General features: G+C 43.6%; 1 protein-coding gene across 6 annotated transcripts in view; it reads left to right on the plus strand.

Annotated features, from left to right (window-relative positions):
• The window catches only part of LOC143762035 (programmed cell death 1 ligand 1-like), a 173391-nt gene that overhangs the window by 107551 nt on the left and 42407 nt on the right, over positions 1–23433 (plus strand). For 3 of the 6 annotated variants that reach the window (XM_077249156.1, XM_077249159.1, XM_077249158.1), the window contains exon 2: positions 17729–17804. The exons of 1 other annotated variant lie outside the window; for it this stretch is intronic. In XM_077249156.1, the coding sequence (XP_077105271.1) occupies positions 17729–17804 (76 nt within the window). Of the gene's footprint in view, positions 1–3298; positions 3414–17728; positions 17805–23433 lie in introns of those variants that run through there. 2 more of the 6 variants (XM_077249157.1, XM_077249160.1) reach the window with 2 other exon arrangements.

Here is a 23433-nt window from a genome sequence, read left to right on the forward strand (position 1 = left end):
GACTAAAATGTTATAGCACATACACTCACCGGCCACTTTATTAGGTACACCATGCTAGTAACGGGTTGGACCCCCTTTTGCCTTCAGAACTGCCTCAATTCTTCGTGGCATAGATTCAACAAGGTGCTGGAAGCATTCCTCAGAGATTTTGGTCCATATTGACATGATGGCATCACACAGTTGCCGCAGATTTGTCGGCTGCACATCCCAAAGATGCTCCATACAAGGCAGGATGGATCCATGCTTTCATGTTGTTTACGCCAAATTCTGACCCTACCATCCGAATGTCGCAGCAGAAATCGAGACTCATCAGACCAAGCAACGTTTTTCCAATCTTCTACTGTCCAATTTCGATGAGCTTGTACAAATTGTAGCCTCAGTTTCCTGTTCTTAGCTGAAAGGAGTGGTACCCGGTGTGGTCTTCTGCTGCTGTAGCCCATCTGTCTCAAAGTTCGACGCACTGTGCGTTCAGAGATGCTCTTAGGCCTACCTTGGTTGTAACGGGTGGCGATTTGAGTCACTGTTGCCTTTCTATCAGCTCGAACCAGTCTGCCCATTCTCCTCTGACCTCTGGCATCAACAAGGCATTTCCGCCCACAGAACTGCCGCTCACTGGATTTTTTTTCTTTTTCGGACCATTCTCTGTAAACCCTAGAGATGGTTGTGCGTGAAAATCCCAGTAGATCAGCAGTTTCTGAAATACTCAGACCAGCCCTTCTGGCACCAACAACCATGCCACGTTCAAAGGCACTCAAATCACCTTTCTTCCCCATACTAATGCTCGGTTTGAACTGCAGGAGATTGTCTTGACCATGTCTACATGCCTAAATGCACTGAGTTGCCGCCATGTGATTGGCTGATTAGAAATTAAGTGTTAACAAGAAGTTGGACAGGTGTACCTAATAAAGTGGCCGGTGAGTGTAGATAAATAGTGCAATGGAAACAATGTTAAATGTTTTGTGTGAAACAAACCCCTCAAAAAACAATCAGGAGTGCTCCTGTAGCACAACCATATGAGCATATACTCATTGGTGAAAAATAGGGAATCCCATGATGTAGCTCACTACCCACTCACACAGTCACTTCGGAAACTGTTCACATTTGCGTTGTGGAGTCTGTTCATAACAAACACCATAATGCATTTCCAGATTGGTCTTATAAAGATTATTATTGGTCTACAATAGGCTCAATTATGTGTTATATCATTTTGATGTTGCATTGAGTGATATTCTGGCTTTTAAGCTACGTTTGTACATTCAGTATTTGGTCAGTATTTGACATCAGTATTTGTCAGCCAAAACCAGGAGTGGAACAATCAGAGGAAAAGTATTATAGAAACATATGCACCACTTCTGGATTTATCACCCACTCATAGTTCGGGCGTACACATACTGATGTGAAATACTGACCAAATACTGAACGTGTGAACGTGGCCTTAAAAGAATGTTCATACTTAGGCTATGGTCACACTAGCAGTATTTGGTCAGTATTTGACATCAGTATTTGTAAGCCAAAACCAGGAGTGGGTGATAAATGCAGAAGTGGTGCATATGTTTCTATTATACTTTTCCTCTGATTGTTCCACTCCTGGTTTTGGCTTTCAAATACTGATGTCAAATACTGACCAAATACTGCTAGTGTGACTGTGGCCTTACTGATTTTGCTATGTAGAATTGAATTGCTTAATTCATGTGACGGCTGCAGCCTGAGGTTGGCTGCCACGTCACAACGAACCATTGCAAGATGGTGGGTGTACAAAGGTTGGCAGGGGAGCAGAGAAGCATTGCAATGGGAATATCAGGGAAAGTGACAAAAATGTATTTGTGGATTTTGCTATAATTTGTAATTTATAGCAAAATCCACCAAACATCTGTAAATAATCTACCACATAAACTGATATACTGCAAATATATATAACTAGATGTTGTATGAAAGCCTCCAGGTCTTCTTACAAGAATCTATGTAGGAAAGTCATTCTTTAGTTCTTGGCAATTACATCATGGGCAAATCCAGACTATGTAGAATTGTTTTTCTTTCACTAGATGGTGACATTGTTCCTGAATTACACAGCCAGAAGTAACTGAAACAAGTGAGAAAAAGTTTTCATTTCATAGTATACAAATTAGTCTCTTTCAATTTTGTTAACTGCTTGTTGGCTAGGCTATTAAGAGCTTCATAACCAAAAACCAATGAGCAAACACAATTTTGATAGTGTTTTTGTGGAAATTATAACAACGTTTTTATTGTTACGTCTATCCAAGTGATGTTAACTTTATAGTATTTCATCTTTATAATTATTACAGTTAAAGTGCCACTCCAGTGGCATTTTTTTAATTCAGCGCTGGAGTCGTGCTACTAATCTAATGATCCCCGCCCCTAGTAACATACTTACCACCTGTCGTCAGCTGTTCCCCGTGTCGGTCCGCTACCGTGCCGCTATGTTTTTAGCGCAGCTTCAGACTCACTGGGATCTCTGCTGTGCATAACTGTGCCAGAGCACTGCTATGTACAGCACGAGCGATCTGACGATCGCAGCTTCTATTCTCCTAAGTGGATTATTAAATATGGTGACAAGTAAAAATAAACAAAAGTTTTTCAAAAATATGAAAAAAAAACACAACAGATCAAATCACCACCTTGAAAATAAAACAATTAAAAAATACACATATTTGGTATTGCTGCATTCAGAAATGTCCTATCAAAATATAAAAGAAATTAATCAGATCAGTAAACAGTATAAAGGGGGTGAGGAGGTTAAATACAAAAGCTAATTTGAGCTGCAGAGGGGAGGCAAGGTGGCCAAGCCTGGACCAGTGATGAGGCAGGAGGTGTGTATCAGACTACTGCAGATCCCCATAGACACTGGAGCTAAACTGTAGCCATAGATAAAAGCTCTGCCCTGCTGGAAATTAGATAAAAAACAATCATCCCCTATAAGAATGGACCGACAATTCATTTTTGAGCCCATGACTGGACAGTCACTGTAATGAGACATGAGGGTATGTGACCCTCACTGAACTCTTTTAACTATTAGCTTGGAGATATAAATATCTTATGATGTTGGGCGTTCCATCTCTGCTCATCTATCACAACAGTGCTACACTAGGCGTACATATAGAGGAGCTTGTCAGGTTTCATCTTATTCAGCTATTTCAGAAGAAGTTGCTGACTAGGTGAAGTAAAAGGATTGAAACATTTTCAAGAAGTTACCGTAAGTCTTAAGTTAGCAAACAAAGGAAAAGCCATATTGTTCTCTCCTCAAAAGCAGAAAAAAAAAGTAAATTTTCCCCAAGTCATACAGTAATGTACCAACATAAGTCACTTCCTCCTCATGCATATTTATATGCTATGATGGAGGAAGCACACAACAGTACAGAGTCGCCTATGAAGTCACAGTGGCTGTAGTTTTCTGGGTAAGTGGACAAAATTTTGTTTGTATTGGCCACTTTGACATTACTAGTTATGTAGTCACTTGGCACTGTGTATTGTGGTGATCCCTGTTGGCACTGTACTTATAGGGTTCTGTGCTGACACTATTAGTCATGGCCGGGACAGTATGTTGGCAATGATTATGTGTACTGGTGTTCCTTTCTATGGGGGTAGTCTGATTAATGTATACTTTCAGTTGCTAAAAATCTGTGTACCTTGAGGTCCATAATAATAATAACCTTTATATAGCGCTTTACAGTTTGCACTCATTATCATCGCTGTCCCCGATGGGGCTCATAATGTAAATGCCCTATCAGTATGTCTTTAAAATGTGGGAGGAAACCGGAGAACACACATGCAAACACAGGGAGAACATACAAACTCCTTGCAGATGTTGTCCTTGGTGGGATTTGAACCCAGGACCCCAGCGCTGCAAGGCTGCGGTGCTAACCACTGCGCCACCGTCCATCATATCATATAACTATAACTATTGATAGACTATCTCACAGAAGGCATTTTTTTCCCTATTTTCCCTAACAACTTTTCGCACCATCCTTAGCAGAAATAATTGCACTCAAATATTGATGGAATATATTATTGTTACCAAGGACATTTGAGACAAAAAAAATTTCAGACTTGCTCTAGTTTAGAAAAATACAGCTCTGGCAAAAATGAAGAGACCACTGCAAAATGTTCAGTTTGTCTGATTTTTCCCTTTATAGGTATATTTTTGAGTAAAATATTCTTTTATTCTATAAACTTCAGACATGTCTCCGAATTTCCAAGCAACACATTTTGTACTTTTTTCCTGAAAAGAAGAAGTGGTCAACATGAAAAAAAACAGTGCTTTCAGACCTCAGATAATGCAAAGAAACACCAATAGTAATGTTTTAACTCAGGAAGAGTTCAGAAATCAATATTTTGTGGAATAACCATGATTTTTAATCAAAGCTTTCATGCGTCTTGGCATGCTTTCCACCAGTCTTTCACACTGCTTCTGGCGCAAAAATGTAAGCAGTTCTTTGATGGCTTGTGACTATCCATCATCCACTTGATTACATTCCAGATGTTTTCAATGGGGTTCAGGTCTGGAGATTGGGCTGCCCATGACAGGGTTTTGATGTGGTGGTCTTTTTTTTCTTTTGCCAGAGCTGTATAGAGTAAGGGTACCGTCACACAGTGCCATTTTCATCGCTACGACGGCACGATCCGTGACGTCGCAGCGTCGTATGATTATCGCTCCAGCGTCGTAGACTGCGGTCACACTTTGCAATCACGGCGCTGGAGCGATGCCGAAGTCCCCGGGTAACCAGGGTAAACATCGGGTTACTAAGCGCAGGGCCGCGCTTAGTAACCCGATGTTTACCCTGGTTACCAGCGTAAACGTAAAAAAACCAAACAGTACATACTTACATTCCGGTGTCTGTCCCCCGGCGTTCTGCTTCTCTGCACTGTGTAAGCACCATAGCCGGAAAGCAGAGCGGTGACGTCACCGCTGTGCTTTCCGGCCGGCAGGCGCTCACAGTGCAGAGAAGCTGAGACGCCGGGGGACAGACACCGGAATGTGAGTATGTACTGTTTGGTTTTTTTACGTTTACACTGGTAACCAGGGTAAACATCGGGTTACTAAGCGTGGCCCTGCGCTTAGTTACCCGATGTTTACCCTGGTTACAAGCGAACACATCGCTGGATCGGTGTCACACACAACGATCCAGCGATGTCAGCGGGTGATCAAGCAACGAAAGAAAGTTCCAAACGATCTGCTACGACGTACGATTCTCAGCGTGATGTCTGATCGCAGTAGCGTGTCAGACACTGCGATATCGTAACGATATCGCTAGAACGTCACGAATCGTGCCGTCGTAGCGATGAAAATTTCACTGTGTGACGGTACCCTAAGGCCAGCATTCCTATAGTAATAAATTAATATAATACATTTATCTCCAACCCAGTTCATTTGAGACTTGATTAAGCACATAGAGACTTGATTTAGTATGAGTTAAGGTCCATCCAATAAGGTCACCTTGTTGCTGGTGAATGGCTAAGGCCGGCCTCACACTGGGCGTAAGACAATACGCCACGTATTATACGTCCGTACTACGGCCGTAATACGGAGAAATGTTCCCAAAATAGTGATCCGTAGTCAGGGTGTGTCAGCGTATTTTGCGCATGGCATCCTCCGTATGTAATCCGTATGGCATCCGTACTGCGAGATTTTCGCGCAGGCTTGCAAAACCGACATCTAATGGGTTTATGTGCTCAAATGTTCGGGAAAACATATATACAGTATATATATATATATATATATATATATATATATATATGTCATTGAGACACATATATATATATTCTGTATTTAGATTTCATTCAGCGCGATATGTGTTAAAAGCCGGTAATTCAATTGCCAGCTTCTCATTTCTCCTGCACAAACCCGACAGGATATGAGACATGGTTTACATACAGTAAACCATCTCATATCCCCATTTTTTTTGCATATTCCACACTACTAATGTTAGTAGTGTGTATGTGCAAAATTTCAGCGCTGTAGCTGCTGAAATAAAGGGTTAAATGGCGGAAAAAATTGGCGTGGGCTCCCGCGCAATTTTCTCCGCCAGAATGGTAAAGCCAGTGACTGAGGGCAGATATTAATAGCCAGGAGAGGGTCCATGGTTATTGGCCCCCCCGTGGCTACAAACATCTGCCCCCAGCCACCCCAGAAGAGGCACATCTGGAAGATGCGCCTATTCTGGCACTTGGCCACTCTCTTCCCACTCCCTGTAGTGGTGGGATATGGGGTAATGAAGGGTTAATGCCACCTTGCTATTGGAAGGTGACATTAAGCCAGATTAATAATGGAGAGGCGTCAATTATGACACCTATCCATTATTAATCCAATTGTTGGAAAGGGTTAAAAAACACACACACATGATTTAAAAGTAGTTTAATGAAATAAACACAGCGGTTGTTGTAATAATTTATTGTTCTCTCAATCCATCAGCAACACCCTCGCTTGGAAAAATAATAAACGCACAAGATACATACCTTCTGGTGAACCGTCTCGTCCCACGAAGTAATCCATCTGAAGGGGTTAACTAATATTACAGGCAGGAGCCCTGCTAAATGCAGCTGTGCTCCGTGCCTGTAATCCCCGGCGAATGAATGAAATGTAGGTCATTGACCTACATTTCCTTCAGTCGCGGTGATGCGCCCCCTGGTGGATGTCCTCATATGACCTGGAGCGTGGGAAAAAGTTCCCAGGCTGCAGTTCATGAGAACATCCACCAGAGGGCGCCTCACCGCGACTGAATGTAAGTACAGATCTAGCTTTCCTTTCAGCACCCGGGGATTACAGGAACGAGCGAGTGGTTTATCGCAGCTCGTGCCTGTAATTTTAGTTAACCCCTTCAGATGGATTACTTCGTGGGACGAGACGGTTCACCAGAAGGTATGTATCTTGTTGCGTTTATTATTTTGCCAAGCGAGGGTGTTCCTGATGGATTGAGAGAACAATAAATTATTACAACAACCGCTGTGTTTATTTCATTAAAATCCTTTTTAATCATGTGTGTGTGTGTTTTTTAACCCTTTCCAACAATTGGATTAATAATGGATAGGTGTCATAATTGACGCCTCTCCATTATTAATCTGGCTTAATGTCACCTTACAATAGCAAGGTGGCATTAACCCTTCATTACCCCATATCCCACCGCTACATGGGAGTGGGAAGAGAGTGGCCAAGTGCCAGAATAGGCACATCTTCCAGATGTGCCTTTTCTGGGGTGGCTGGGGGCAGATGTTTGTAGCCATGGGGGGGCCAATAACCATGGACCCTCTCCTGGCTATTAATATCTGCCCTCAGTCACTGGCTTTACCATTCTGGCGGAGAAAATTGCGCGGGAGCCCACGCCAATTTTTTCCGCCATTTAACCCTTTATTTCAGCAGCTACAGCGCTGAAATTTTGCACATACACACTACTAACATTAGTAGTGTGGAATATGCAAAAAAAAAGGGGATATGAGATGGTTTACTGTATGTAAACCATGTCTCATATCCTGTCGGGTTTGTGCAGGAGAAATGAAAAGCCGGCAATTGAATTACCGACTTTTCACTAACACCGCTGCGTATTTCTCGCAAGTCACACTGCAGGTCCGTGTGGAATCCGTATTTTTCTCGCCCCCATAGACTTTCATTAGCGATTTTTTTGCGCAATACGCTGACAAACGCAGCATGCTGCGATTTTGTACGGCCGTAGAAAGCCGTATAATACTGAACCGTAATATACGGCTAATAGGAGCAGCCCCATTGAGAATAATTGTGCCGTTTATTTTGCGAGTTTTACGGACGTAATTTCTGCGCTCTTACGTCCGTAAAACTCGCTAGTGTGAGGCCGGCCTAAGGCTGTGTTTACACGTTGCAGCCTCAGCAATTGTCACAGTTTTCAAAAATTACTGCAAGAACACTGACAAGCAGCAAGGTTACTGGAAACCCGAAGACAAGCAGGTGAAATGCTGAAAACTACTAGCATTTAGCAGGGTTACTGGACACTGCAGACAAGCAGGTGAAATCCTGAAGATCACTAGCAGCACAGGCGTAGCTAGGGTTTTGGTTCAGGGGGGGGTGAAGCTTCTGAGTGTGCCTCTAACCAGGTAACTTTGATAACAACTGTGTGACGCATCCTAATAGTGGAGCAGAACCTCGGCAGATGATCGCGCTGTTACTGAAGATAATCTCTATATAAAGACCAACATTGATATTACCGCCATATGGTCAGTGTCCTACAGACCATATGCCAGTCCTACAGAACATATAAGAGACTTACCGCTGACGTTCTTTCTGATGGAATTGTTCACTTTTCCCGTCTTTTCCATCTGGCCCAGACCGACACAACAACTTCTTCCACCCAGGACTCGGCTGCAGAGATTACAAGAAAAAACAGATTTCACGTCTCATATTTTCACCATCTATTCCCAACCTGCACAAACTCCTCATCCTACTAGTACCCCAATGCTGCTGCCATATGTTTCCCTATTACTGCACCTGCTGTGTGGTTCTCTGTGCCCTCTAAATTCTAAAGCAACCCTCTAGAATATAGTAATGCTGGGCTCAAGTGCCCTAGAAAACAGTGCCCACACTTTGCCCCCTAAAAAGTAATGCCTTCTGTGTGCCCCTTTGATAGTCACAGTAACCTGAGTTCCCCTATAACAATAAGTGCCCACTTAACATTGAATAATGTCCCAAGTCTCCCCCCTGTACAGCTCCCCTATACACAGCATGATGCTCTATACTGTACATAACATGATGCCCCCTCACTGTAATGTACCCCCACACAGTATACTGACCCCTTATTAGCCGCCAAACTGCTTGATGGCCCCAACACTGTGTGATGGCCCCTTCACTGTAATCCCTACACTGGGATGGCCCCCTAGATAGCCTCCATATAGTATAATGTACCAGATAGTCCTCAATATAGTATAAAGCACTCTCCATAGGCCTGTATAGTGTAATGCACCACCCATAGGCCTGTATAGTGTAATGTGGATCGCCCCCACATGTAGGGCAATGGGGTACTCGGTACCGGGTCTATCTCTCTCGGTTCTGGGGGATGTCACGGTGGCCCGACCCAGTCCGTGGCCCTTCTGAGGGGCGTCCAATTAAAGGTGTAGTTGGTTGTACGATGTTCGTGACGCCACCTGTGGTATTCGGTCAGGGTGACCGACGCTGCTAGGGGTCCGCTGGGGTGATGGAATGGCAGCTAGATGGTGTACCTTCCCACAGGTGAGGTATGTCCCCAGGGCTTCCCAGATGTGTAGGTGGTGATAGTGGACGTCGTAAGGCGCAATGAATAATGAGGACACAAAGGTTGCAGTCTCTTTACCTTTTACTGAAGACTTCAGAGTCCACAGTCCAGAGTACCGTTCACAGGGCAGGCTGAGTCCGGCCAGTCCGAAGGCACATCCAGAGTTCCCTTATCCAAGTGGAAATCAGTAGCCTTCCTACTAGCGCCTGTGTGTTGTAGTACCTCCCTGCTGAGCACCACGGGATAGTCCTCACAACTTTCGTGGATGTTTCTGATGTTCTCTCTCTGTCCCCCAGATGATATGGATAGGACAACCCGTATGACGGGGTAGGCCTGGAGCTATTTTATAGGGACCCTAGTGACGCCCCTCTCCCACAATTTGCCTCAGTGTCTTCATAGGTATTAAGGTCGGGCAGCCAACTTGGAATCGACTGTCCTGCTGGTCTCTGAAGTAATGCGTAGAGCCTATTACTCCCTCGGTGTTCCGGCCACCGGCTACGTGCCTCAGAAGGAGGCTGCCGATCTTGGGGCAGAACTCCTCCCGGTATTATCTCCTTGTGCTGTGACTTCGTTTCTCACTCTCCACAATATACTTCGCTTCGTGTCCTTTCTTAGGATGCTGCCGCAATGGAGTGCAGGCGCAGCTCCGTAACGTTCTATCTCGTGCTTGGTCTCTGCCAGGATCCCACCCCTGACAGGGACCCTCTGTCTGCAGCTCAGATGTTCCTCCTTTCCCCCTGTCTGCCTAACAGGTCCTCTCTGGGTCAAACCCAGGTAGCTTCTGCCTAACTTCCTATCCAACCCACCAGTTTTACCCGTGTGTGAGGAGTGGCCTAGTAGATAGTACCTTTGCTCCCCCTGGTGGACTGGAGTGTGAAGTGTAGTGTGTGACTGTGATACCTGGTCAGGTGAACTCCTTTAGTACCATCAGACGTAATATCACTCCCCCTGGTGGAAGAGAGACATTACTGCAATGACCAGGACTCTGGGGCGCTGCAAATGCACCTCCCATAGGCCTGTATAGTGTAATGCACTCCCCATAGGCCTGTATAGTATAATGTTCTCCCCATAGGCCTGTATAGTGTAATGCACCCCCATAGGCCTGTATAGTGTGATGCACCCCCCCCATAGGCCTGCATAGTGTAATGCACTCCCCATTGGCCTGTATAGTGTAATGCACCCACCATAGGCCTGTATAGTGTAATGCTCTCCCCATATGCCTATATAGCATAATGCACCCCCAATAGGCCTGTATAGTGTAATGCACCCAGATAAAAAAATAAATCCAATACTCACTTCTCCTTGTTCCCGCTGTGCTCTGAGCGCCCTCACATCTCCAGACAGTGGGTGCCGAGTACTGACGTCATCACAACCCCTGTCAGTGTCAGCGTCGGTGACGTCAGACACTGACATGGGGATGATTTGAATTGGAGCATAACGCTCCCTCTCTCATCAATGCGGTTAGCTGTATAGGCATCTAGCCGATACAGTTGACCCTGCGATGAGGGGCAGGGGGCCCACTGCTGGCATCGGGCCCCCTACCGCCTGCTCAGGGGCCCCATAGCGGCTGGGCGGCAGTGCAGGGAGATCGATTCTCCTTGCGCTGCTGCAGAATGTAACTGTTTCGGCGCGATGTGCAGGCCGATACAGTTACATAGCGTAGCTCAGGGTGGACCCCCTCAGAGTGCGTGGCCCTGGGCCACTGCCCCCCCCGTAGCTACGCTACTGACTAGCAGGTAATAGAGTTACTGGAAACTGGAGACAAGCAGGTGAAATTCTGAAAACCACTAGCAGGTAACAGAGCTACTGGAATCTGGAAAACAAGCAGGTGAAGTCCTCCACTGACAGGTAGCAAGGTTGCTGGAAATCGCAGACACGTAGGTGAAGTTCTGAAGACCACTGGCAGGGTTACAGGAAGCCGCAGACAAGTAACTCAGGGACTGGAAACCACAGGTGACCAGGACACTATGCACAGACAAATTAAAAGCATTACTAGAAAGTCTTAATACAATACCGATACACAGGTGTGTGTATTTGAAGGCCTTAAAAAGGCCTAGGAAATATAACACATGGGAGCACACTAGGCTACTTGCAAAGCTAAATATGAAGCACCAGAAAATTTAATGGATTGGGAAAGGTGTGTAAAGCCATCCAAGAATAATCCTTTTTCTGTGGGGACAGCATCAAGTTTGAAAGATTGAAGAGGTTTCTTAAAAAGCTGTGCAAAAATGACACCTTTTTTCGGAGCAATTTCAGATTAACTTACCATGTACAGGGTAGGGTTTCCAGCAGCAGTACAGTATAACTGTGGCACCCCAGGAGTCCAGTTGCCACAGTAGCATTGCCTCCCTCACTGGGGGTGATGTCATGCCTGGAAGCAAGGAGGGATCCCTTTAGCAGGTAACACTGGCATGCAACACTTTCCTGACTGCAGACCAAAAGGGGGAGCTCTAACACCTGTTTTAGGGGAGCTTCCTTATAAGTTCTGTTCTGGATGCGGGGCTCGTTAGTTAGTCTTTGTGTGTGAGTCTGAGAGGAAGGAAGAGGAGGCAAGTGAGGAGAACCTGAGGGATTGGAGCTGAGACTGAACTCACCCCATGACTAAGTGCCAAAGACTGGACACCGGAGTCCGTGGTTGTGTGGGAACTGCAGGCCCAGCAACTAAATCCAGAGGTCAGGAGATTGCAAGTCTCCTGGCCCCAGCTGACACCCTGACGTACAGCAGTATACTAGATCCCGGAGTCACCATGAGGAAGTGACACCAGGAACAGGCTCAAGCTGCCTGCCATGCGGGGAATGTTCTATGTCATGGACAGACAGCAATAGGGACTTGTGGAGAGCTTAAGGCATCAAGGACCTAGGGAGCAGCGCAGAGGGAAGGCCTCCAAATCCACCTGGCTAGGTGGATTCTGAAATGCTTCCAGGCTGCCTGGACTTCCATGATCACCTGTCACCAGTGCCCCGGACTGCACCTGCAATTAAAGGTAAAGAAACTACAGTCCTTGTGTCCTCCAATCATTTCCTGCACCCTCATTCCTGCACCCCAATGTCCACAATCCCTCATAAACTATTCTGGTAGCCCTGGGGCCCCGCTCCACCTGTGGGGAGCCAAACCATCTCAGCTGCAACACGACCGGACCCAGCGGTCCCCTTAAGCAGCGTCGGCCATCTATAGCCGAACACCACAGGTGGCGTCACATGAAATCCCAGCAGCAGTGCAGTATAGCTATAGACGTCATAGTAACATAGTAACATAGTTAGTAAGGCCGAAAAAAGACATTTGTCCATCCAGTTCAGCCTATATTCCATCATAATAAATCCCCAGATCTACGTCCTTCTACAGAACCTAATAATTGTATGATACAATATTGTTCTGCTCCAGGAAGACATCCAGGCCTCTCTTGAACCCCTCGACTGAGTTCGCCATCACCACCTCCTCAGGCAAGCAATTCCAGATTCTCACTGCCCTAACAGTAAAGAATCCTCTTCTATGTTGGTGGAAAAACCTTCTCTCCTCCAGACGCAAAGAATGCCCCCTGGTGCCTGTCACCTTCCTTGGTATAAACAGATCCTCAGCGAGATATTTGTATTGTCCCCTTATATACTTATACATGGTTATTAGATCGCCCCTCAGTCGTCTTTTTTCTAGACTAAATAATCCTAATTTCGCTAATCTATGTGGGTATTGTAGTTCTCCCATTCCCTTTATTAATTTTGTTGCCCTCCTTTGTGCTCTCTCTAGTTCCATTATATCCTTCCTGAGCACCGGTGCCCAAAACTGGACACAGTACTCCATGTGCGGTCTAACTAGGGATTTGTACAGAGGCAGTAAAATGCTCTCATCATGTGTATCCAGACCTCTTTTAATGCACTCCATGATCCTGTTTGCCTTGGCAGCTGCTGCCTGGCACTGGCTGCTCCAGGTAAGTTTATCATTAACTAGGATCCCCAAGTCCTTCTCCATGTCAGATTTACCCAGTGGTTTCCCGTTCAGTATGTAATGGTGATATTGATTCCTTCTTCCCATGTGTATAACCTTACATTTATCATTGTTAAACCTCATCTGCCACCTTTCAGCCCAAGTTTCCAACTTATCCAGATCCATCTGTAGCAGAATACTATCTTCTCTTGTATTAACTGCTTTACATAGTTTTGTATCATCTGCATTGGACAGGCAGGAAATGTGTGGCTTTCTATCAGCAGAGGCAGTAGAATATGTAGAGGCAGGCAGGATGTCCTGCTGTTTAGGGCCAGCACAGGCAGTCATAGCAGCAGCAGTAGCACAGTACAAAAGCAGTAGTAGAACAGTACAGCAGCAGCAGTGGCACAGTACAGACATAACATGATTGACACGCAGGAGCTGCCCAGGCAGGGGGATAAGCATTAATGGTGACATAACAGTGTAACACAAATACTAAGTTTGAGCCAATCATTGGCATCAAAAGTAGGTGAATGACAATTGACAGTGATCCATGCCTGATTCATTTTGATAAATGTGCGGTTTTGCACGCTTATGAAGGCTCTGGTCCATTTAGGCCTCACAAAGCCACCTGCAACACTGAATACCCGTTCAGACAGTACATATGAGGCTGGACAATGCGTCCATGGCAAACTGGGCCAGTTCTTTACATTGGTCCATTCTACTGACCTTGAAGTCTATAGGGTTGGGTATCTGGTGTAGAAATAAACTAGTCCAGGTACTACTGAACCAGGCTGTTCAAGCAGTGCATATCTGTTTGCTGATGTTCATCATGTTATGTGCAGCAGCAAATAAAATATCTGGTTCATCATGCCATATATTGTAATTAGTGCTGCCTCGGCTACTTGTTGTAGTCCTAGCACTAGCATAGATGGGGAAGCATTGGCTTTGCATTAAGCATAGACAGTCTCCTGGTCAGATCTGTGATTAGCAGTCATATTCTCAGTGAAAGCTTCACCATGCAGGGACCTTTGCTGTTACAATTAATGTGCCAATTTTGGCTCCACGCTATGAAAATTGTCTCCATTTTGCTTTATAGCGAGGGTATAAAAGCATGGTTTTTCAATAGTCATACCTTTTCATGATGCTAATGATATGCCTGTCATCCCACATGCCGTCATATATGCTGCTTGCTCTACCTCTGACTGAGGGACTGAGGACCCCCTTCACATGATTCACTTTTTACACCCTGCTGTGACAGTTGGGCATCATAGCCAGTGTTATTGTTATCATCATCAGTTTTCCACTGACTTTCTCCTCGTCTGCCAGTGCATATATACAATTGTGTGAAAACGTCTTTGCCCCTTCCTGATTTCCTATTCTTTTGCATGTTTGTCACACTTAAATGTTTCAGATCACCAAGCAAATTAAAATATTAGACAAAGATAACCCAAGTAAACACAAAATGCAGTTTTTGAATGAAGGTCTTTATTATTGAGAGAAAAAGAAATGCAAACCTACTGGGCTCTGTGTAAAAAAAAAAGGGATTGTCCCTTAAATATAAATGAACTGTGGGTTATCACATTTTTGGGAAGTTGAATTCAAATTCTCTAGCCACACCCAAGCCTGATTAGTGCCACACCTGTTCTCATTCAAGAATTCACTTAAATAGAACCTTAAAACCTACAAGAGAAAAAAAAGTAAGCAGAAACCCTGATGTAAGTAAAAAAAAGCATAAGTGCATTTAAATAACAGAGTTTTTAGTAATACTGTTTTTTGATCAAAAAAATAGCACAAAAGCCATCCCACCGCGTCAAGGTAACTGTGATCGGGACAGTCCTACACTGTCTAATATTAAAACCTTACCATGTGTCAATGTTGACCTCAGTGTGAATAAGGGCAGACAAAAGGACTGGGCCCAACCAGTGAAACACCAGACTGGGAAAGCCTTATATATAGTCTCTAGCTCAGAAACAGGGAGGCCACACCCCGGCTTGCACAGAATGCAACAATACAAAGAAAAAAGACACAAAAATTGAGCTTAACTTGAGTTGGTACACATGCAGAATTTAAACGCATGTTCACATTGGCCACAAAACATTAAAACCTACAAGAGAAAAAAAAATAAGGTAAGCAGAAACCCTGATGTAACTAAGTAAAAAAAGCAAAAGTGCATTTAAATAACACAAAGTTTTTAGTAATACTGTTTTTTCATCAACAAATAGCACAAAAGCCATCCCACCGCGTCAAGGTAACTCTGATAGGGACTGTCCTACACTGTCTAATATTAAAACCTTACCATGTGTCAATGTTGACCTCAGTGTGAATAAGGGCAGACAAAAGGACTGGGCCCAACCAGTGAAACACCAGACTGGGGAAGCCTTATATACAATCTCTAAAGGAGAGGCATCTATAAGACCCCTTTCCATTACTAATCCTATAGGTACATGGTAAATAAAGACACATCCAGAATGAAGTCTTTTATTAGCAATAAAACAAAACACACTTATCAATTTTTATTTAAAAATAACAAACACAGTTATACTCACCTAATGCCTATTCCACCGAAGACCTTGTTCTCCTGTAATAAACCAAAAATAAAAAACAGCCATATACTTCACCTCTCTGTGGTTCTGTCTCTTGCCGTAATCCATGTCTGGGGGATAAATAGTTTTCAACCTGGACGGTGCCAAGATGCGACCGTCCAGGCTGAGAACCACTGGTGAATGATCTGCTTCAAGTGACCGCAGTTGAAATTCACCGCAGTGAAATTCTCCCTGTGAACTTGCCTCTGCACCTTGTGACTTTCTCACCATGCTAGTGGGGATCTCACCGATGTCATGGCAGTTCTGCCCGGCTGGGAACGCAGCCTCAGTGAGGTCACCGCTAGTCACTGAGGCTGAACTCGCAGCAGCTCATTCACCAGTGGTTCTCAGCCTGGACGATCGCATCTTGGCACCGTCCAGGTTGAAAACTATCCCCCAGACATGGATCACAGCGTGGGACAGAACAACGGAAAGGTGAGGGATATGGTTATTTTTTTTTTGTTTATTACAGGAGAACGAGCTTCGGTGGAATTAGGCGAGGTCATAAGTATGGTTTAATTAAGATTATTTCAGGAGTCTGTGTCATTCTTTCAATTAAAGGACTTTATTCTGGATGTCTGTGTTTTTATACAATGTGACTATGGGGTTAGTAATGGGGGTGTCTTATTGACGCCTCTCCATTACTAAGCTGTTGGCTTGATGTCACCTGACAATACAAAGGTGACATCAACCCCCCAACTATCACCGCACTTGCCTTCCCTACAGGGCAAGTGGGAAGAATGAGTCTAAGTGCCAGAATTGGCGGATCTTGGACATGTGCGTTTTCTGGGGCAGCTGAGAGCTGATGTTTTTAGCCTGGGACGCAGTATCCATGGCCCCTTCCTAGGCTATTAATATCAGCCCGCAGCTGTCTGCATAGCCTTTGCTGGTTATTAATTATAGGTGGATCCCACCTAATTTTTTTATGGTCTCCCATTGTAATAGCCAGTAAAGGCTAAGTATACAGTTGTGAGCAGATATTAATAGCCTGGGAAGCTACATCAGTATTACTCCCTTCTCAGGCTATAAACATCGGCCTCCAGCCATCGGCTTTCCCTCTGCTAGCTACGAAAATTTTCAGAAAAATAATCTTTTATTAATTAAATACAGAGTGCTGACACCGTGGAACGATGCCGGAACAGGAGGTGAGTAAAAGCATTTTTATTTTATGGGGCCAACATTTTGATCAAGAAGAGGTTGTCCTAGTAATGGACAAACCCTTTAAAGTTAAAATTGGCTCGATCACTAAGGGGTTAGTCACATTAAGGTTTTGAAATTGTGAAGTGGTTAAAAGTAACATGTTTGTTCTTTCAAACAAAGCCACTAGCTCTTTACAGTTGAAAATATAAGGAGAGGATGATGGCCGCCGAGCTGCTGGAAAAATGATGGAAGTTCCAAACTCACTTCAGGAAAAAGACTGTCTTCACATTACAGTGCATATGTTAATTCTTTTAAGCAACTTTAAAAGGAGTCTGTCACCTCCAAAATGCATCTGTTACTACTAGTACTGTGCCTGAGAAAATAACTTTTAATTCGTATGCCAATGAGGAGGCTTTGGTGCCCCCTTGGCATGTACCATGAATTTGGTGCACTGTTACTCTTCATGTACATTTTGGGGCCCTTTCTCCACTTCTGATTGACAGTGCTTGCTTCCTGAATAAGCACAGTGTGAATGCTGTCCACATCTGTGCACGCAGACAGTGACCAGTCACATTCTTCTCCCTTCTTCCGACGCTGCTTGCTGCACTAACACACCCAGAAGAACACTGTGAAGTTTTTATTTTTCACTGAAATTAAACTTTAATCTCCTACATTGATACATCGTCTTTCTCTGGATGATGCTATCTCAGTAATGTTCATATGCCCGAATTGATTTATTTATTAAACTGATTTTTCTTATTTCACTGTCCAAATGTTTAATGAAAGCTTATAGTTACTATGTACAATGCTTGGTTATGTGGAATCTGACAGCCTGCACTGTGTTATTGTCTTTGTAGCTTAGGCTCCAGATGGCTTCACACAGTAATTTTCTACTTGCTGTTCTTTTGTGGAAGTGTTGCACCATTATAAGTGGTAAGCAGTTGTTTCTTTTCTACTCATTGGAATCTGTATACACTACAAAGCTAATATTTAAAGCAAAGCTCTGGTGATTTTTATTTCATCGTCAGAATGGTATCACTAATATAAGTTCACTGCCCATAGTACTATATTTGAGTTGTGCTTTAATTTAAGAGGTAACATTTCTCTTTGTGGAGAGTGACAACCCAGGCCTGGCATGTCAGAGTGAAGAGACTTATACACCATGCATGCTCCTCTAGGAAATTAAGTATGCAAACTGCCTCTTCAGATAGGAAGAGGACTAGAACTCTAGTGCAACCTAAAAATCAATATTATTGACCCTTTAATGAGCCTTGCCATGTTAGGATTGCTACTTATAATAGATGGCACTAGAGTTCTAGTCCTCTTCAGCTCTGAAGACGCAGTGGTGCTTTAATAAAGGGTTTTTCTGGGACAATGGACTGTGGTTACAGCATTAGTAGCTCATTCTGGTACAGATTTTGTGTGATTGCATAATTAGCTGTTGATGCGGATGCCACAGCCTGTGCCTCCAAAATCCTGTGAGGCTGACCAAGCACATCATGTAGTCTTCAGATCAGTCCTTCTCTCAAAGCCAATTGCAGGTCTAAGGGCTCTTTCACACGTCAGTGTCTCCGACTCATATGTTGACAGTTTTCACTTGTAACGGAGACATTTACACACGTAGACCCATTCAAGTGAATGGGTCTGTGCGCACATCAGTGCATTTCCACAGACTGTATGTCAGTGGGAAAAACACGTTGACATGTCCGTTTCTTAGCAGTAGCACGGGCCGCAAAATGTCCCGCATACGTGTACTCTGATGACATATGGATGACATCCATGTGCCATCAGTGTGGCACATACCAGCGCCTGGAAATCAGCGGTACTGTTCACAATGTTTCCCCGACACCAGCTCGCATCATTGTCCCCTGCTGTGCCTGTAATCAGGGCAAGCAGGAGACAATGTTAAGAATTGTAATCAAGTGTAAAATTACGAATAAAATAAAAAATCATATTATACTTACACCTGACTCCCTGAAGGCACTGTCCCTGTGAACAAACAAAAATAAAAAACAACAATATCCCTCACCTGTCAATTTGAAATGTTACCTCCGGTCACAGGCATCGACTGATGGAACTACTACTCTCATCAGCCTACGCTTGCTGTCGCTGAAAACAATGAGAGCAGGCAGCAGCTGATGGGAGTATTTATCAGCCTGTGTTATAAATAAATAAATACATTTCTTTTAAAAGGGCGGGGGTTCCTCTGTTTTTGATAACCATCCATACAAAACTGACAGCTGTGGGCTGCAACCTTCAGCCGTCAGCTTTAGCAAGGCTCATTATCAATAATAGAGGAGTCCCCACGCTGTATTTTTTAATTATTTCAATAAATAATTTAATAAAATAGCGTGGGGTCCCCTACATTTTTGACAACCAGCCAAGCTAAAGCATGCAGCTGGTGGCAGGTATTCTCAGGCTGGTAAGGAGCCCTGCATTTTGTCCCCCCAGCCTAAAAATAGCAGCTCGCAGTCACCCCTAGAAAAGATGTGCCAATTTTGGCTCTTTGCCCAGCTCTCCCACTTGCCCTGTGGTGGTGGCAAGTGGGTTAATATTTGTGGGGTTGATGTCACCTTTGTATTGTCCGGTAATATCACGCCCATGGGTTAGTAATTATAGAGGTGTCTATAAGACGCATATCCATTACTAATCCTATAGTTATTTTGTAAATAAACATACAGCCAGTATAAAGTCCTTTATTTGAAATTAAAACAAAACACACTTTTACTTTTTTATTTAAAGATAACAAACACAGTTATCCTCACCGAATGCCCATTCAATTGAAGCCCTGGTCTCCTATAATATAACAAAAATAGAAAACAACAATATCCCTCGTCTGACGTTCTGTCAGACGCCATAATCCATGTCTGCGATAAAAAGTTTTCAACTTAGACGCTGCCAAGATGCGACCATCCAGGCTGAAAGCCACTGGAGAAAGAGCGGCTGTGAGCGTAATGTCAGTGACTAGCGGTGACATCATCGAGGTTACCGCAGGTCACAGAGGCTGCGTTCCCAGTCGAGCCGATGAACTGTGGTGACCTGAGTGAGATCACTGCTGGCACAGTGAGAAAAAGTGAGGCCCACTCTCAATTCAGCGAGTCGTTCTCCTCAGCTCTTCAGGATGAACTCTCCGGCCACAGCTCATGCTGATGAGCAAATATTGCACAGAAGGATTACAGCATGGTCACGTGGGACACTGGATTCTTTCAAATTCGAACAGGTGAGTATAATGTGATTTTTTTATTTTATTCTTAATTTTACACTTGAATACAACTTTCAACATTGTCCCCTGCTCACGCTAATCGCAGGCAGAGCAGGGAACAATTATGCCAGCTGTCTTCAGCACCCGGCATCGGGAAACAGAGCGAACTATGTCGGCTTCTCTCCACCGGTACCGGTACGTGTGATACTGATACGGTACACAGTTGTCACACGTATGAAACACATGTAACACACGGACACAGATATCTTCGGTACTGTGTTAATATGTAGTGATGATTTTGAGGCTTTAACCCCTTTACCCCCAAGGGTGGTTTGCACGTTAATGACCAGGCCAATTTTTACAATTCTGACCACTGTCCATTTATGAGGTTATAACTCTGGAACGCTTCAATGGATCCCGGTGATTCTGACACTGTTTTCTCGTGACATATTGTACTTCATGATAGTGGTAAAATTTCTTTGATATTACCTGCGTTTATTTGTGAAAAAAAACGGAAATTTGGAGAAAATTTTGAAAATTTCGCAATTTTCCAACTTTGAATTTTTATGCAATTAAATCACAGAGATATGTCACACAAAATACTTAATAAGTAACATTTCCACATGTCTACTTGTTAGGGAGTTATAAGAGTTAAAAGTTGACCAGCAATTTCTCATTTTTACAACACCATTTTTTTTAGAGACCACATCTCATTTGAAGTCATTTTGAGGGGTCTATATGATAGAAAATAACCAAGTGTGACACCATTCTAAAAACTGCACCCCTCAAGGTGCTCAAAACCACATTCAAGAAGTTTATTAACCCTTCAGGTGTTTCACAGGAATTTTTGGAATGTTTAAATAACTACTACTAATTACTTCAGCTCCAATTTGTTTTATTTTACCAAGGGTAACAGGAGAAAATGGACCCCAAAAGTTGTTGTACAATTTGTCCTGAGTACGCCGATACCCCATATGTGGGGGTAAACCACTATTTGGGCGCATGGCAGAGCTCGGAAGCGAAGGAGCGCCATTTAACTTTTCAATGCAAAATTGACTGGAATTGAGATGGGACGCCATGTTGCATTTGGAGAGCCCCTGATGTGCCTCAACATTGAAACCCCCCACAAGTGACACCATTTTGGAAAGTAGACCCCCTAAGGAACTTATCTAGATGTGTGGTGAGCACTTTGACCCATTAAGTGATTCACAGAAGTTTATAATGCAGAGCCGTAAAAATAAAACATCATATTTTTTCACAAAAATGATCTTTTCGCCCCCAATTTTTTATTTTTCCAAGGGTCAGAGAAGAAATTGGACCCCAAAAGTTGTTGTACAATTTGTCCTGAGAACGCTGACACCCCATATGTGGGGGTAAACCACTGTTTGGGCGCATGGGAGAGCTCGGAATAGAAGGAGCGCCGTTTGACTTTTCAAAGCAAAATTGACAGGAATTGAGATGGGACGCCATGTTGCGTTTGGAGAGCCACTGATGTGCCTAAACATTGAAACCCCTCACAAGTGACACCATTTTGGAAAGTAGACCCCCTAAGGAACTCATCTAGATATGTTGTGAGAGCTTTGAACCCCCAAGTGTTTCACTACAGTTTATAACGCAGAGCCGTGAAAATACAAAATCTTTTTTTTCCACAAAAATTATTTTTTAGGCCCAAGTTTTGTATTTTTCCAAGGGTAACAGGAGAAATTGAACCCCAAAACTTGTTGTCCAATGTGTCCTGAGTACGCTGATACCCCATATGTTGGGGTAAACCCCTATTTAGGCACACGGGAGAGCTCGGAAGGGAAGGAGCACTGTTTTACTTTTTCAACGCAGAATTGGCAGGAATTGAGATCGGACGCCATGTCGCGTTTGGAGAGCCCTGATGTGCCTAAACAGTGGAACCCCCCTAACTATATCTGAAACCCTAATCCAAACACACCCCTAACCCTAATCCCAACGGTAACCCTAACCACACCCCTAACCCTGACACACCCCTAAACCTAATCCCAACCCTATTCCCAACCGTAAATGTAATCCAAACCCAAACCCTAACTTTAGCCCCAACCCTAACCCTAACTTTAGCCCCAACCCTAACTGTAGCCTTAACCCTAGCCCCAACCCTAACCCTAGCCCTAACCCTAGCCCTAACCTGAAAATGGAAATAAATACATTTTTTTCAATTTTTTAATTTTTCCCTAACTAAGGGGGTGATGAAGGGGGGTTTGATTTACTTTTAAAGCGGGTTTTTTAGCGTATTTTTATCATTGGCAGCCGTCACACACTAAAACACGCTTTTAATTGCAAAAAATATTTTTTGCGTTACCACATTTTGAGAGCTATAATTTTTCCATATTTTGGTCCACAGAGTCATGTGAGGTCTTGTTTTTTGCGGGACAAGTTGACATTTTTATTGGTAACATTTTCGGGCACGTGACATTTTTTTGATCGCTTTTTATTCCGATTTTTGTGAGGCAGAATGACCAAAAACCAACTATTCATGAATTTCTTTTTTTTTTTTTGGGGGGGGGGTTATACCGTTCCGCGTTTGGTAAAATGGATAAAGCAGTTTTATTCTTTCGGTCAGTACGATTACAGCGATACCTCATTTATGTCTTTTTTTATGTTTTGGCGCTTTTATACGATAAAAACTTTTTTATAAAAAAATAATTATTTTTGCATCGCTTTATTCTGAGGACTATAACTTTTTTATTTTTCCGCTGATGATGCTGTATGGGGGCTCGTTTTTTGCGGGACAAGATGAGGTTTTCAGCGGTACCATGGTTATTTATATCCGTCTTTTTGATCGTGTGTTATTCTACTTTTTGTTTGGTGGTATGATAATAAATATGATAATAATTTTTTTTTTGCCTCATTTTTTTTTTACGGTGTTCACTGAAGGGGTTCACTAGTGGGACAGTTTTATAGGTTGGGTCGTTACGGAGGTGGCGATACTAAATATGTGTACTTTTATTGTTTTTTTTATTTAGATAAAGAAATGTATTTATGGGAACAATATATATATATATATATATATATATATATATATATATATATATTTTAGGAATTTTTTTTTACACATGTGAATATATATATTTTTTTACACTATAACATTGCCCCGGGGGGAAGGCATCATGTTATAGTGTAAGATCGCAGATCTGACACTTTGCTGTGCACTGTGTCAGATCAGCGATCTGACGTGTACTCCTGCAGGCTTACCAGCGCTTGCTCTGAGCAGGCGCTGGTAAGCCACCTTCCTGCAGGACCCGGATGCAGCCCCGTGGCCATTTTGGATCCAGGGCCTGCAGGAAGGAGGTAGGAGACCCTCAGAGCAACGTGATCACATCGCGTTGCTCCGAGGGT

This window comes from Ranitomeya variabilis, chromosome 1 (assembly GCF_051348905.1).
Source record: "Ranitomeya variabilis isolate aRanVar5 chromosome 1, aRanVar5.hap1, whole genome shotgun sequence".
In the NCBI taxonomy this organism is placed as follows: domain Eukaryota; kingdom Metazoa; phylum Chordata; class Amphibia; order Anura; family Dendrobatidae; genus Ranitomeya; species Ranitomeya variabilis.